This window comes from Oncorhynchus gorbuscha, linkage group LG24 (genome assembly GCF_021184085.1).
Source record: "Oncorhynchus gorbuscha isolate QuinsamMale2020 ecotype Even-year linkage group LG24, OgorEven_v1.0, whole genome shotgun sequence".
Classification (NCBI taxonomy): Eukaryota; Metazoa; Chordata; class Actinopteri; order Salmoniformes; family Salmonidae; genus Oncorhynchus; species Oncorhynchus gorbuscha.
In genome coordinates, this window is record NC_060196.1 from 51,974,455 (window position 1) to 51,989,958 (window position 15,504).

The 15,504-nt window shown below is 43.9% G+C and overlaps 1 protein-coding gene across 4 annotated transcripts in view; it reads right to left on the minus strand.

Moving 5' to 3' along the window:
• Positions 1–247: 247 nt before the first annotated feature.
• Positions 248–15,504, minus strand: part of LOC124012838 (engulfment and cell motility protein 1) — a 161,811-nt gene continuing 146,554 nt past the window's right edge. For all 4 annotated transcript variants that reach the window (XM_046326832.1, XM_046326831.1, XM_046326833.1 and 1 more), the window contains 5 exons: positions 10,018–10,130; positions 6,125–6,232; positions 5,719–5,801; positions 2,098–2,175; positions 248–1,888 (listed from right to left, as the gene is read on the minus strand). In XM_046326832.1, the coding sequence (XP_046182788.1) occupies positions 1,688–1,888; positions 2,098–2,175; positions 5,719–5,801; positions 6,125–6,232; positions 10,018–10,130 (583 nt within the window). In that variant the 3' untranslated portion in view covers positions 248–1,687. The remainder of the gene's footprint in view (positions 1,889–2,097; positions 2,176–5,718; positions 5,802–6,124; positions 6,233–10,017; positions 10,131–15,504) is intronic.

Sequence of the window (15,504 nt, forward strand, 5' to 3'; positions counted from 1 at the left end):
CCCTCTCCCTTTCCCTTCTCTCTCTGCTCTCTCTCCGCTTGCTCTCTCTCTATGACATGCAAGCAGTTATTTTTAATCGGCTGTATAGAAAGCCACATCAACAATAAGTGATGCAGTATTGGTATTTTTAGTGATAGGAGATTTGGTGGCATGGACACATACACAATAACAAAAGCTCATACCAGGTTGAAAGACAAAACTAATAATATAATATTTACAGTAATAATTGAATATGCAACAAGAGATGTCAGTTTCCTTAAATCTTTAATGTAAACAGCAGGTTGAGGGGCTTTCAGACCTAGATACGAACATCTGAAGGTATTAAATAATAAATCATATTAGAAATATCCACTCATGATTCGCTTTTAAATAAAATGTACATGAACCTCCAAATTTTGACGGCCACATAGATCTTGAAAACAAAACAAGTTCCCTTTATTAAAAACACAAACATCCCCAATACTGTCTACTTGGCAGCAGGACAAATATCACTATATTACACCATCAGCATAACAAAGATCTTTATTTATTTTGCTCAATATTGCTTCGGAATGTTACAGCAGTCGCAATGGAGCCTGATCGAACGTTATCAAGATGGAGGGAAGAGACAGGTGTACGTCTCAGGAAGCATGTAGCTATTAAAGTTGTGTGTTTGTTTGGGCTAAGCCAGTGTGTGAGTACACAGTATGCTCAAAGCAGCCGTGATATGGGGATAGAAGGCTTCAGGAACTTCAGAGGCAGTTTCCTATATTGTATTACAGTGCCAGGTTTTAGAACAACACACTTATTGTAACAGTCTAAAGACAGTATGTGAAGTATGGAGTAAGATACCTGGGAGAAAAACTCATAATATACACTTCATCATCTTAAATACACTTGATCCTTTCTTCCTCTCAGAAACATTACCATGCCACGTACATTACCTTGCCACATTAACATTGCCACGTAAATGTAAAACACATTCTGTGTCTGAAATAGCACCCCATTCCCTACATAGTACACTACTTTATTCCCTATATAGTGCATTTATTTTAATCCTGGTCAAAGGTAATGCACTATATAGAGAATAGGGTGCCATTTAGGACACAGCCAGACTGTTGGAGATAAAAACTTAACGTCCCTCAACACCTCTTTACAGTCTCTTTATGAAATGAGCCATCTCACATCCAACGGCCTGTCGAAAGTCAACAAAACAAAACAGCCAAGCGTTTATCAAAGAGCTTTTCAACAACAAACCCCAAGAAAATGACATACGCTTCAATGAAGGAGTGAAGAGTGAGCAGGTTTTAAGGTGAGAGGAACACTGTGACGACATCTTGGAGAGTGACGACCAAACAACAACGTTTAGAGACCATTGAGCCCATTAGAAGAGCATGTCTGGTTTAGGACCCAAAGGACCCATATGGATGCTTCCTGGTTTGGTCTCCATGGTGATGGGATGGTTCAGTCAGTGGGTCGCAAAAAGTCATTAAGTGCTGCAAACCTATTAAAACGCACTCTTTAATTAAAAAAGGAAGTTTGGCAAGAAGGAAGGAAAATTGTTCAATATAATCCTTTTTCTGTCGCTCATCATTTCATCATCATTTTTTTATTTTCCATTTTTTCCATTTTTTCCAGTTGCCGTTTTAGAAAAAAGAGAGTTGGTTGGTCCAGTCCAGGTGCTAAGTTATTTTGAATGGTTGGTTAGTTAGTTGCAGTCATAAACAAAGTCATAGTTGCTAGGTTCTTTGGGAATGGGGGGAGGGGCCTCTGGGATCTGGATGTTCTCCAGGTCGAGGAGGCGGAGCTTCATCTCCATGGAGAGTAGGGTGTCCATGTCTGACTTGGTGAAGTCACTGGTCATCTCCTTCCCCAGGAGGGCATTCAGACCGTCCGTCCACACACAGTACTGAGGAGAGACAGGAGAGGATAAGTACGTGTACATACAGAGACAGACCGACAGACAATGCGCCCACCCCTGCACACACCTATAGCAGTGTATTAACATAAAGTGTCCTGTGTCATGCTGGAGAATGGACGACCTCCACGGACTTCCTCTCAGTCCATCTGTGAAAGCTGTCATTGGCTGGGTGACCGTGCCAGCTGCCTAGAGCTTACCTCATGTTTGTCCGGAGCGATGAAGTTTAAATACTCGTCTGACTCATATAGGACGGAGAAGGCCAGCTCCTGAACCTCCTGTAGTGAGAGAGAGGTAGAGAGAGGGGGAGGAAGGGGAGGGAGAGAGAGAGAGAGAGAGAGAGAGAGAGAGAGAGAGAGAGAGAGAGAGAGAGAAAGAGAGAGAGAGAGAAAAGGAGGGAGTTCAAATGTAGCACTGTCACTAACATGCTAATGAGCCGCTCCTCTCCTCTCCTCCAGTGTGTGCTTCCCTCCCGCTTTGACTCTCTAACACATTCCCTCCCCAGCCACTCCAACACCAGATGTCTTGGCTGTCGTGTGCCGGCGCCACCTGCTGGGTGCCAGGGGACGGAGCATATCGAGCAGGGGTACGGGGTACGAGCAGGGGTACGGTTGGGGGACAGAAAGGCACTTTGAGACATACTGTTGTCCAACACTAGATATTGAAATGCAGCCTAGGTCTGTGACTGCTCTGCCCGGGCCCATAGAGGGGACTCTGCTCGTGTTCCCATTCATACAGCCTAAACTTGGCCTAGGACACAGTCTGCCAGTCAGCCAGCCAGCCAGCCAGCCAGTCAGCCAGCCAGCCAGTCAGTCAGACAGCCCTGTAGGCCCATTCTTCCAGAAAACCATATTCGCCAACAAAGTAATAAAGGTCCAGGTGAGAGAGAATCGGTGCTCCTTTGTCTTCCAGAACATATTTTCAGGACCTAATCATTCAGCGTTAGCAGAATGTATGGGTTTCTAATCAGTACTGAGAACCTACAGAGGCTGGGCCTACGTACCTGCTCAAAGGAAGGGCTAACAATTATTTGATCTTGGTTAAGATGTCTATACATAGAAGATCGAGGTATTTGGGTTTAACTAGGCTGACATGTCAACAGCCATCTTAAATGTGGGTTAATATTCCTTGATATTGTGCTGGCTATTATTTTATCATATAAGACACAGATACACTAACATATACTATATTTAAGCAATAAGGCCCAAGTGGGTTTGGTATATGTCCAATATACCACGGCTAAGGGCTGTTCTTAGGCACAACGCAACGTGGACCCTGGAGATGCTTTATTGTTATTATAAATGAATAAATGTTTTGCCATACCCATGGTATAACGTCTGATATGCCACGGCTGTTAGCCAATCAGCATTCAGGGCTTGTTCCACCCAGTTTATAATGTCATAAGACACAGCCAGACTAACAAATACTGTACGGTCATAGACACACTGACAGACACTATTATAAACTCAGCTAAAAAAGAAATGTCCCTTTTTCAGGACCCTGTCCTTCAAAGATAATTCGTAAAAATCCAAATAACTTCACAGATCTTCATGCTTATTCAATGAACCATAAACAATTAATGAACATGCACCTGTGGAACGGTCGTTAAGACACTAACAGTTTACAGACAGTAGGCAATTAAGGTCACAGTTATGAAAACTTAGGACATTAAAGAGGCCTTTCTACTGCCTCTAAAAAGCACCAAAAGAAAGATGCCCAGGGTCCCTGCTCATCTGCGTGAACGTGCCTTAGGCATGCTGCAAGGAGGCATGAGGTGGCAGGTAACCTAGTGGTTAGACTGTTGGGCCAGTAACCGAAAGGTTGCTAGATTGAATCACCGAGCTGACAAGGTAAAAATCTGTCGTTCGGCCCCTGAACAAGGCAGTTAACCCACTGTTCCCTGGTAAGCCGTCATTGTAAATAAGAATTTGTTAAATTGCAATGTCTGTACTGTGAGACGTCTAAGACAGGACGGACAGCGGACCATCCTTGCAGTGGCAGACCACATGTAACAACACCCGCACAGGATCGGTACATCCGAACATCACACCTGCGGGACAGGTACAGGGTGGCAACAACAACTGCCCGAGTTACACCAGGAACACACAATCCCTCCATCAGTGCTCAGACTGTCCACAATAGGCTGAGAGAGGCTGGACTGAGGGCTTGTAGGCCTGTTGTAAGGCAGATCCTCACCAGGTAACAAGTCGCCTATGGGCACAAACCCACCGTCGTTGGACCAGACAGGACTGGCAAAAAGTGCTCTTCACTGACGAGTCAAGGTTTTGTCTCACCAGGGGTGATGGTCGGATTCGCGTTTATCGTTGAAGGAATGAGCGTTACACCGAGGTCTGAACTCTGGAGCGGGATCGATTTGGAGGTGGAGGGTCCGTCAATGGTCTGGGCGGTGTGTCACAGCATCATCGGACTGAGCTTGTTGTCATTTCAGGCAATCTCAACGCTGTCCATGACGAGATTATTTTGGTGTCAGTAGAAAGGCCTCTTTAGTGTCCTAAGTGAGATGTTACCTAAGTGAGATGGCAAATCTGGTGCAGTCCATGAGGAAATGATGCACTTAATGCAGCTGGTGGCCACACCAGATACTGACTGTCACTTTTGATTTTGACCCCTCCTTTGTTCAGGTACACAATCTTCCATTTATGTTAGTCACATGTCTGTGGAAATTGTTCAGTTTATGTCTCAGTTGTTGAATCTTGTTATGTTCATAAAAATATTTACACATGTTAAGTTTGCTGAAAATAAACACAGTTGACAGTGAGAGGACATTTGTTTTTTTACTGAGTTTATAGGACACAGATACACTGACAGATACTGTTATATAAGACACAGATACACTGACAGATACTGTTATATAAGACACAGATACACTGACAGATACTGTTATATAAGACACAGATACACTGATATACTGTTATATAAGACACAGATACACTGACAGATACTGTTATATAAGACAGATACACTGACAGATACTGTTATATAAGACACAGATACACTGACAGATACTGTTATATAAGACACAGATACACTGATATACTGTTATATAAGACACAGATACACTGATATACTGTTATACAAGACACAGATACACTGACATACTGTTATATAAGAGACAGATACGCTGATATTTTGTTATATAAGACACAGATACACTGACATACTATTATATAAGACACAGATACACTGACATACTGTTATATAAGACACAGATAGGCTGACAGATATTGTTATATAAGACACAGATACGCTGACATACTGTTATATAAGACACAGATACACTGACATACTGTTATATAAGACACAGATACGCTGATATACTGTTATATAAGACACAGATACGCTGACAGATATTGTTATATAAGACACAGATACGCTGATATACTGTTATATAAGACACAGATACGCTGATATTTTGTTATATAAGACACAGATACGCTGACATACTGTTATATAAGACACAGATACGCTGACATACTGTTATATAAGACACAGATACGCTGATATACTGTTATATAAGACACAGATACGCTGACATACTGTTATATAAGACACAGATACGCTGACATACTGTTATATAAGACACAGATACGCTGATATACTGTTATATAAGAGACAGATACACTGACATACTGTTATATAAGACACAGATACACTGACATACTGTTATACAAGACACAGATACGTTGACATACTGTTATATAAGACACAGATACACTGACATACTGTTATACAAGACACAGATACGTTGACATACTGTTATATAAGACACAGATAAGCTGACACACTGTAGATACACTCACCTTGTTCTGCTTCAGAGATCCCTTCTCCTTCATGTGAGGACAGTCCTTACCAGTCACCACCGCTTTCATGTCGGCCACGGGTACTATGGGAGGAGGAGGAAGAGGAGGAGAGGAACGGCAACATCAAGGAAAACATCATTTTATCCTCCTCATCATCAGTTAGTTTACAGTACATTTTAGTCATTAAGCAGACACTCTTATCCAGAGTGACTTACAAGTTAGTGCATTCATCTGAAGATAGCTAGGTTAGAAAACCACATATCACAGTTCTGTTGACATGCTGCATCAACTACTAACAATGTCAACAACAACCACCATCTTATTTAGCAAGTGTCAGTTGTCTCTTTTTAAAGGAAAACTGGCAGTTTGTTTGACCCAGAGCAGTACTGGTGTTGCTACAACTCACATTTTTCCTGTAGAGAGTCATGGGGCACCTCTCCCTGAGGGCTCTCCTCCAGATCTCCGTAGTGCAGGACTTTATGGTTCGGAGACAGTCGACAGTACCAGAACTTATCTATGGAGAGAGGGAGAGAAAACCAGGGTTTAATGTCTAGATCAGTGGATAAAATCAAAAGCAAATCAGTGTATGACGAGGGAGGAAAGGACCAGCATAGAAGACCTACAAACCTGTGAAACAGACACTAATACATCTAGATTCTGTACGTACTGTATAGACCAGAACCACCCAAATCATATTGATGCTATTTTCTAAAGGCTGCAACACCAAACACCAAAAGCCTAACACTATCCCATATGGACAGTTAGACACAGACAGTGAAAGTGGCACCTGAATCAGGTCAGGTGAGCGATGCTATCATGTGCCTGAGGTGGCTAGCGTTACTGAAGCCCTGGCACTGGGGTGCTATCGCCTGCTGGGCAGCTGGCACGCCTGAGCACTGTGGGCAGGGCTCCCGTAGAGCAAGACCTTTCACTTTATTCTCTACTCACCGTGCCAGCTCTTGCCCCGCCTTGGCACGTCCCTGGCAGAGCAGAGCTAGGCTGGCCCACGCATGGGCGGCACAGTCAAAATCCTAATTGCTGAGAATAGACATTTGGCAGCAGGGAGGCTGGCTGGTGCTGGTCTGTATGGAGTGGCTGTGTTGTGTCTAGTAGAGAGGTAGATGGGTAGTGGTAGAGAGGTGTAGAGGTGTAGAGATAGAGAGGTGTAGAGGTCGAGAGGTGTAGAGGTCGAGAGGTGTAGAGGTAGAGAGGTGTAGAGGTAGAGAGGTGTAGAGGTAGAGAGGTGTAGAGGTAGAGAGGTAGAGAGGTGTAGAGGTAGAGAGGTGTAGAGGTAGAGAGGTAGAGAGGTAGAGAGAAAGAGAGAAAGAGGGAGAAGCCAACCGCCATTTAAGAGCTGTTAGATGAATAGTTAATATGGAAATATGATTTGAGAGGAAGCACTTGGAGAGTCCAGGGTGGAAGTGTGTGTAGATGGGAGGATAGAGGCGGTTGAAGTAGAAATTATAACTCTTCAGTTGTGCTCACTCAGGTACTCTACAGTGTGGTGGCAGACAGCCAACAGCCTTTAGGCCCTGGGACGACATAGAGAATGCCTTTTAAATACTGTGCTGAGCCAGCTTCCAGCGCTCCTCACACACACACACTACCTTTGTGTGTGTGTGTGTGAGAGAGAGACAGAGATAGAGACTGAAGAGGACAGAGAGAGACAGTCTGGTCTCGGTTGGTGAGATGAAATCTTCTCCGGCTGTTAAAAACTCCACATTATAGCGGTGCTAAGCGATAAGGCCTTTCCCTGTGGTCTCCTCCTCGCTCTCCCTTGTTCCTGCCATGCCGAGGCCGTTCCTGCCATGTCGAGGCCCCAGCCACAGCCAGTATGAAAAGGATATTAGGCTCAAAACTCCCCAAACACTCCAATCGGAAGTGTACAAGTTTTATCCATGGTGCAGCTCCACAGTCCTTTACAGGGAAAGGATGAACAGGCTTCCATTCCACAGCCACAGTTAAATAAAGGACAGGGAGATATGGCACCCTATTCCCTATGTAGTACTACTACTTTTGACCAGGTCCCAGAGGATGCAATTTAGGACACAAACATACCCTATGCTTCTACTGAAAGGAGGTTTATTTATTTGACTGTTAATAAAAGCTGCGTAAAATGTTATGGGACCTGGGACGTTACATTGAAAAGGATGTATTCTGTAACCGTCTTTCACCTGAGGCGAGAACAAGCAAAGAAAGGATCCTCTCTGTCCTGAAAACTCAACCTTAATGCCCACGACGCGAACAAACACCCACAGCAAAAAAATAGTCACTGGCAGATACTACAACCACAATTCCCTTTAATACATCCGCAGCGCTGACTAATTTGGGTTCAACGGTTCTGAAGAGTCACGCTAACCGACCTCATGTCCATTCCAGAACACTGACATGACCAGGGGAGAGCTTTAGAAACCGGGCCGGGAATTGAATTAAGGCCGTTCCTCCATTACTGAAATTGATTCACGCACTTCAGAGCAATGAGGCTCTGCGGTACTGTAGAGCTGGGGAGAGAAACTGTTCCAGACAACAAGGGTAAGTCGAGAGCCACACAGCTCAGATATTAGCCTGTCTTGGAAGCAATAGACCATCTCAGTTAGTTCCAGACACCTGGGGTATTCATTTATTGGCTCATTTTTGGAGGAGTAGCGGTTTGGCATGGTATGTGTGTGCGTGTGGGTGTGTGACAAAGGCTGCCAAATTCTGATATTTTTTCCCCTAATTGGTCTTTTGACCAATCCGATTAGCTCTGAAAAAGATCTGATGTGATTGATCAAAAGACCAATTAGTAGTAGAAAGGCCGCGTTTCCACAGGGAGTTTAACAAAGCAACCCAGACTTTTGAACAGCCTCCAAGGTTACCACTATGGCTCCATCAAAGCCAAAGGAGACTGCCCACTTAGAGAGGAATATGCTGCAGAATACAGAGAGAGCGAGACAGACAGAAAGAGGTGGTGGTGTGGTGGAGGAGGAGAAGAGAGCAGATTGATAAGAGTGGACTGAACAGAGAAAAGGGACAGTGTGGGAGGGAGGGATGTGTGGAAATAAAGGAGAGAAAGAGTGTTTTAATGGTGTGGTGGGGGTTGGTGAGCTGGCCTGAGAGAGAGTGTGTTTTAATGGTGTGGTGGGGGTTGGTGAGCTGGCCTGAGAGAGAGTGTGTTTTAATGGTGTGGTGGGGGTTGGTGAGCTGGCCAGAGCGAGAGCGAGAGAGTGTGTTTTAATGGTATGGTGGGGGTTGGTGAGCTGGCCTGAGAGAGAGTGTGTTTTAATAGTGTGGTGGGGGTTAGTAAGCTGGCCAGAGAGAGAGAGAGAGAGAGGAGAGAGGAGAGAGAGAGAGAGAGAGAGAGAGAGAGAGAGAGAGAGAGGCCTGAGAGAGTGTGTGTTTTAATGGTGTGGTGGGGGTTGGTAAGCTGGCCAGAGAGAGAGAGGAGAGAGAGGAGAGCGAGGAGAGCGAGGGAGAGAGAGAGAGAGAGAGAGGCCTGGGAGAGAGAGAGAGAGAGGCCTGAGAGAGTGTGTGTTTTAATGGTGTGGTGGGGGTTGGTAAGCCGGCCAGAGAGAGAGAGAGTGTTTATTTAAATGTTATTTTACCCCTTTTTTCACCCCAATTTTGTGGTATCCAATCTGTAGTAGTTACAGTCTTGTCTCATCGCTACAACTCCCGTACGGACTCGGGAGAGGCGAAGGTTACGGACTCGGGAGAGGCGAAGGTTACGGACTCGGGAGAGGTGAAGGATACGGACTCGGGAGAGGCGAAGGTCAAGAGCCATGCGTCCTCCAAAACACAACCCAACCGAGCCGCACTGCTTCTTGACACAATGCCCACTTAACCGGGAAGCCAGCCGCACCAATGTGTCGGAGGAAACACCGTACACCTGGCGACCTGGTCAGCGTGCACTGCACCCGGCCCAAGTGTGCGATGAGACAAGGATATCCCTGCCGACCAAACCCTCCCTAACCCGGACGACACTGGGCCAATTGTGCGCCGCCCCATGGGCCTCCCGGTCACGGCCTGCTGCGACAGAGCCTGGCCTGGAACCCAGAATCTCTGGTGGCACAGCTTAGACCACTGCGCCACCGGGAGGCTAGAGAGTGAGTGTTTTAATGGTGTGGTGAGGGTTGGTGAGCCGGCCTGAGAGAGAGACAGGGCACCTGTGTAGGATAGTGTGTGGGAGTGTGACACTGGGTGAGATATGAGGTTGTTTGGTGTATAGGGCAGCGAATAATGTACACAGGCCAAACTCTCTCTCTCTGTGTGAGTGAGTGAGTGAGTGAGTGAGAGAGTGAGAGAGAGAGAGACACCCACCTTGCCTCCGGCGGCTGCTGATCTTCCTGAAGCAGGTTCCATCACACAGACGGTTGAGCCTCTGCTGTTTGATAAGCTCCATGATCTCTGGCTGGATCTTCTCCCGCAGCTCCCTACAGACCAGAGAGAGAAACAGTCAGAGACAGAGACCAGTCAGTCACACACACAGAGTGACCAAGAACCAGTCCGTCAGTCACATAGACACTCTGAGAGATGGGTTGCGTCAACATAACTTAACAGTTTTTTGTTAGTTGAGATTTAAAAAACAAACTTGAATTAATAAAGGGTAAATCAGTATTGAGACCAGGGTCTAACTTACAAGGGAGACCTGGGAACATGAACACAACATGTAACACACATCATGTACAATAATAATATCAATACAATATATACAACGAGATGAATCAAAACAAACAACACTCACACATCACCTCCCTTAAACTCCATGTAAACTGTCCAATGGAAACCAGCGAGTCTAATTTCAAGGTGGGCGAAGGCTATTCCATGAGCCGGTGGCCTAACAACTAAAAGCATTTCCCCCGGGTCTGTGGAGACCAGCGGGTCCTCCAGAACCAGCCGGTCCTCCAGAACCAGCCAGTCCAGAGAGTGGGTCTGAAAATAGCTGTATCTCCAATTCATTTGTGAGTTGTGTTAGTAGGGTAGACTCTGAAGTAACCAATGCTGGATCAGAGACTCCCAGCCAACAGAACTATACAATATGCAGTGAATGAAAATTGTCCACCAACGATAAAACGCAGTGCTGAGTGAAAGGTTTTAAAATGATATCACCATAATCAACTACTGGGAGAAGTGTTGCTTGAACAATCTTCCTTATACTATCCAGTCAGGCAGGATTTATTTCTATAGACGAAACCAATCTCAATTCTCAGCCTTTTTTGTCAGTTACAAAGAGATGAATGTTACATGTTTTAACAGATAGACCAATGTTACTTGTATAAATATAAAGAGAACGAGGCAAAAAATAACCCCATGCGGTGCACATTTCTTGATATTGAGGAAACTAAATTGAATACCGTCAGGAAACACACAGTGTTTTGTCCGTTAGATAGTTCTTTAACCAATTGCAATATACCTGATTAAGGCCCATTTCAGACAACCTTTGAACAAGTAAGAAATGGACAACTGTATCAAACGTTATCTGTTACTGTGATCATCTCTCCTTCGACAGGTCAAGAAATAAGGCAGCACAATGACGTGTATAATTTAAACAACATCGACATCCTCATAGACAAGTGTAGCTGCTGAAACAGTGCTATGTCCCGGTCTAAAACCAGATTGGTGCTCATTACGAATACAAATAGAAGTTAAAAAAGTTTGTCAATGCAAGATACAGTTGAAATAGGAAGTTTACATACACTTAGGTTGTAGTCATTAAAAACTAGTTTTTCAATCACTCCACAAATTTCTTGTTTACAATCTATAGTTTTAGCAAGTTGGTTAGGACATCTACTTTGTGCATAATGCAAGTAGTTTTTCCAACAATTGTTTACAGATGGATTATTTCACTTATAATTCACACTAAATTGACTGTGCCTTTAAACAGCATGGAAAATTCCAGAAAATTATGTAATGGCTTTAGAAGCTTCTGATAGGCTAATTGACATCATTTGAGTCAATTGGAGGTGTACCTGTGGATGTATTTCAGGGCCTACCTTTAAACTCAGTGCCTCTGCTTGACAACATGGGAATAATCTAAATAAATCAGCCAAGAGCTCAGCCAAGAAGTATAAACACCATGGGACCACGCAGTCATCATACCGCTCAGGAAGGAGACGCGTTCTGTCTCCTAGAGATGAACGTGCTTTGGTGAGAAAAGTGCAAATCAATTCCAGAACAACAACAAAGGACCTTGTGAAGATGCTGGAGGAAACTGGGACAAAAGTATCTATATCCACAGTAAAACGAGTCCTATATCGACATAACCTGAAAGGCCGCTCAGCAAGGAAGGAGCCACTGCTCCAAAACCGCCATAAAGAGCCAGACTACGGTTTGCAACTGCACATGGGGACAACGATTGTACTTTTTGGAGTAATGTCCTCTGGTCTGATGAAGGAAAAATAGAACTGTTTGGCCATAATAACCATTGTTGTGTTTGGAGGAAAAAGGGGAGGCTTGCAAGCCGAAGAACAACATTCTAACCGTGAAGCACAGGGGTGGCAGCATCATGTTGTGGGGGTGCTTTGCTGCAGGAGGGACTGGTGCACTTCACAAAATAGATGGCATCATGAGGTAGGAAAATTATGTGGATATATTGAAGCAAAATCTCAAGACATCATTCAGGAAGTTAAAGCTTGGTCGCAAATGGGTCTTCCAAATGGACAATGACCCCAAGCATACTTCCAAAGTTGTGGCAAAATGGCTTAAGGACAACAAAGTCAACGTATTGGAGTGGCCATCACAAAGCCCTGACCTCACTCCTATCGAGAATTTGTGTACAGAACTGAAAAAGCATGTGCGAGCAAGGAGGCCTACAAATCTGACTCAGTTACACCTGCTCTGTCAGGAGGAATGGGCCAAAATCCACCCAACTTATTCTGGGAAGCTTGTGGAAGGCTAGCCAAAACATTTGACCCAAGTTAAACAATTTAAAGGCAATGCTACCAAATACTAATTGAGTGTATGTAAACTTCTGACCCACTGGGATGTGATGAAAGAAATAAAAGCTGAAATAAATCACTCTACTATTATTCTGACATTTCACATTCTTAAAATAAAGTGGTGATCCTAACTGACCTAAGACAGGGACTTTTTACTAGGATTAAATGTCAGGAATTGTGAAAAACTCAGTTTAAATGTATTTGGCTAAGGTGTATGTAAACTTCCGACTTCAACTGTGGCTCTGGCAAGGCAAGATAGTTTGGAAATTGGACGGTGGTTATCCGAGTCAGCCTTTGTGTAGCTCTTAGGGATAATATAACCCCAGGAGTTCTGCAGTAAGTAGTGCAGAAAGACGCAGCAGATCGGGATCAAGTGTGTCAGCCCCAGTGTATTATTATATATCTTTTTTTACATCGATCTTCAATAAGGCACTTACTTGATCAGAGTAAGGCATATCATGTTGCATCAATGTATTTGATCAATTTGGAAAAAGTCCTCAATATAGCTACATCATTGTCATCTCAGTTGAATTTTCAACAAAAATTATGTGGTTGGTTTATTTGATCTTAATTTGGGATTGGGGGCAGCATTTTCACGTTCGGATGAAAAGCGTGTCCAGAGTAAACTGCCTGCAACTCAGGCCCAGAAGCTAATATTTGTATATTATTAGTAGATTTGGATAGTTTCTAAAACAGTTTGAATGATGTCTGTGAGTATAACAGAACACATATGGCAGGCAAAAACCTGAGAAAAATCCAACCAGGAAGTGGGAAATCTGAGGTTTGTAGTTTTTCAACTCATTGCCAATAAAATATACACTGTCTATCGCTCTGGATAAGAGCGTCTGCTAAATGACTTAAATGTAAAATGTAAATATGGGGTCATATTGCACTTCCTAAGGCTTCCACTAGATCAACAGTCTTTAGAATGTTGTTTGAGGCTTCTACTGTGCAGTGGGGGCGAATGAGAGCTGTTTCAACCAGGTGTCTGACTGAAGGCCATGAGCTGATCACGCACGCACCCGTGAGAGCGACCTGCATTCCATTGCATTTCTAAAGACAAAGGAATTCTCCAGTTGGAATATTATTGAAGATTTATTTTAAAAACATCCTAACGATTGATTCTACACATCGGTTGACATGTTTCTACCAACGGTAATATAACTTTTTGAACTTTTCATCGGAACTTTCGCCTGGACTTGCCGCGCCTGGCGAGTTTGTATTTGTTTGCGAAACGCGCAAATAAAAAGGAGGTATTTGGACATTATCGAACAAGTCAAACATTTATTGTGGAACTGGGGTTCCTGGGAGTGCATTCTGATGAAGATAATCAAAAGGTAAGTGAATATTTATAACGCTATTTCTGACTCCACAACATGGCGGGTATCTGTAGTGTGGACACCTTCTAAATGTAGTGGACACCTTCTAAATGTAGTGGACACCTTCTAAATGTAGTGGACACCTTCTAAATGTAGTGGACACCATCTAAATGTAGTGGACACCTTCTAAATGTAGTGGACACCTTCTAAATGTAGTGGACACCTTCTAAATGTAGTGGACACCTTCTAAATGTAGTGGACACCATCTAAATTTGACACTGTTAGACTGACTGGCCACAGACTGTGTGTGTGTGTGCGCGTGTGTGTGTGTGAGAGAGAGAGCCCCCCTCTCCACCCCATCCAATCCAATCCCCCCAGTCTCATTACCGAGGAGGGTGCTGCACAGTGCCCTGCTGTGATCCCTGTCATGTGGACTAACATGTAGGTTTCTCTGCGTGTTCTGTTTCTGGTATGAAAGATATGAACACAGCCCCTAACAGCTAGCCAACATTAATTATACATACAACCTATTGACTGGGGAAACCTGCAGTGCCCACACAGTCCTACAGCTCACCAGCCAATCAGGACGCTGCTGTGGAGCTGACAGCCAATAAGAGGGCTGCTGTGGATCGATCTGACAACCAATGAGAGGGCTGCTGTGGAGCGAACAGACAATTAGTGGGCAGTCCAATCAGATTTTCTCTTTCTCATTATGTCAGTTTCTCTGTGCCTTTCCCGAGCCGTTATTTTCACTGCAGCTCTGTGCTTTCAGATCATCAGTGGACCAGGGGTGACGTTTCCCCAAGGTACATATCTAGGATAATATCCCCTCCCACCCATTCAAACCTTAACCATTAGTGGGGAAAATGCTAAACTGGCTCAAGATCAGAGTCTAGGGTCAACGTCACCCTATTCTGATAACGAACTGTCGGGGAGAGGGGGATGCTAAGGAATGGATTCAGGTCCCATACATGTAATGACAGATCGTTAATTTTCTGTATAGCATTTGGTTGGGAATGATCTATATGGCTGGACACCCATAGTGAGATTGTCATTATCTGTGGCGGGGTCTGTGTCTCAGATGTTTTGGCACGGCCATTTCATAAATCAGATTCATTACAGCTCAAAGTCATTCTCTCCTTGCCTCTGAAAATCATCTGCAACTGAGTTAACTAAAATGAGCTCTTTCAAAGATAATACTCTGGAATGTAGTTGGAAGAGTATGAAGTGGCAGGGCCCACTGAGATGAGAGTGGAATGCAAACACTCATGGAAATGCAGTTTATATAGAAGTGTGGAATATTGAATGAAAATTCTATAGAGGATTTGAGAATAAATTATGAATGACTTGTTTCCCCTTCTATACATTAAGATGCGGACTAACACTTTCTCTCAAAGGTTTCTTCTGCATGTCATATTAATTCCTTATAAAGATCCTGTTTAAAATGAGCTAGTCGAATTTGAATAAATGCCTTTACAGAATGTAAATATTACACAGGTCTTTCTTTATAGCACATTGTAAACCTAACACTGGAACAAAACTTGCCCAAA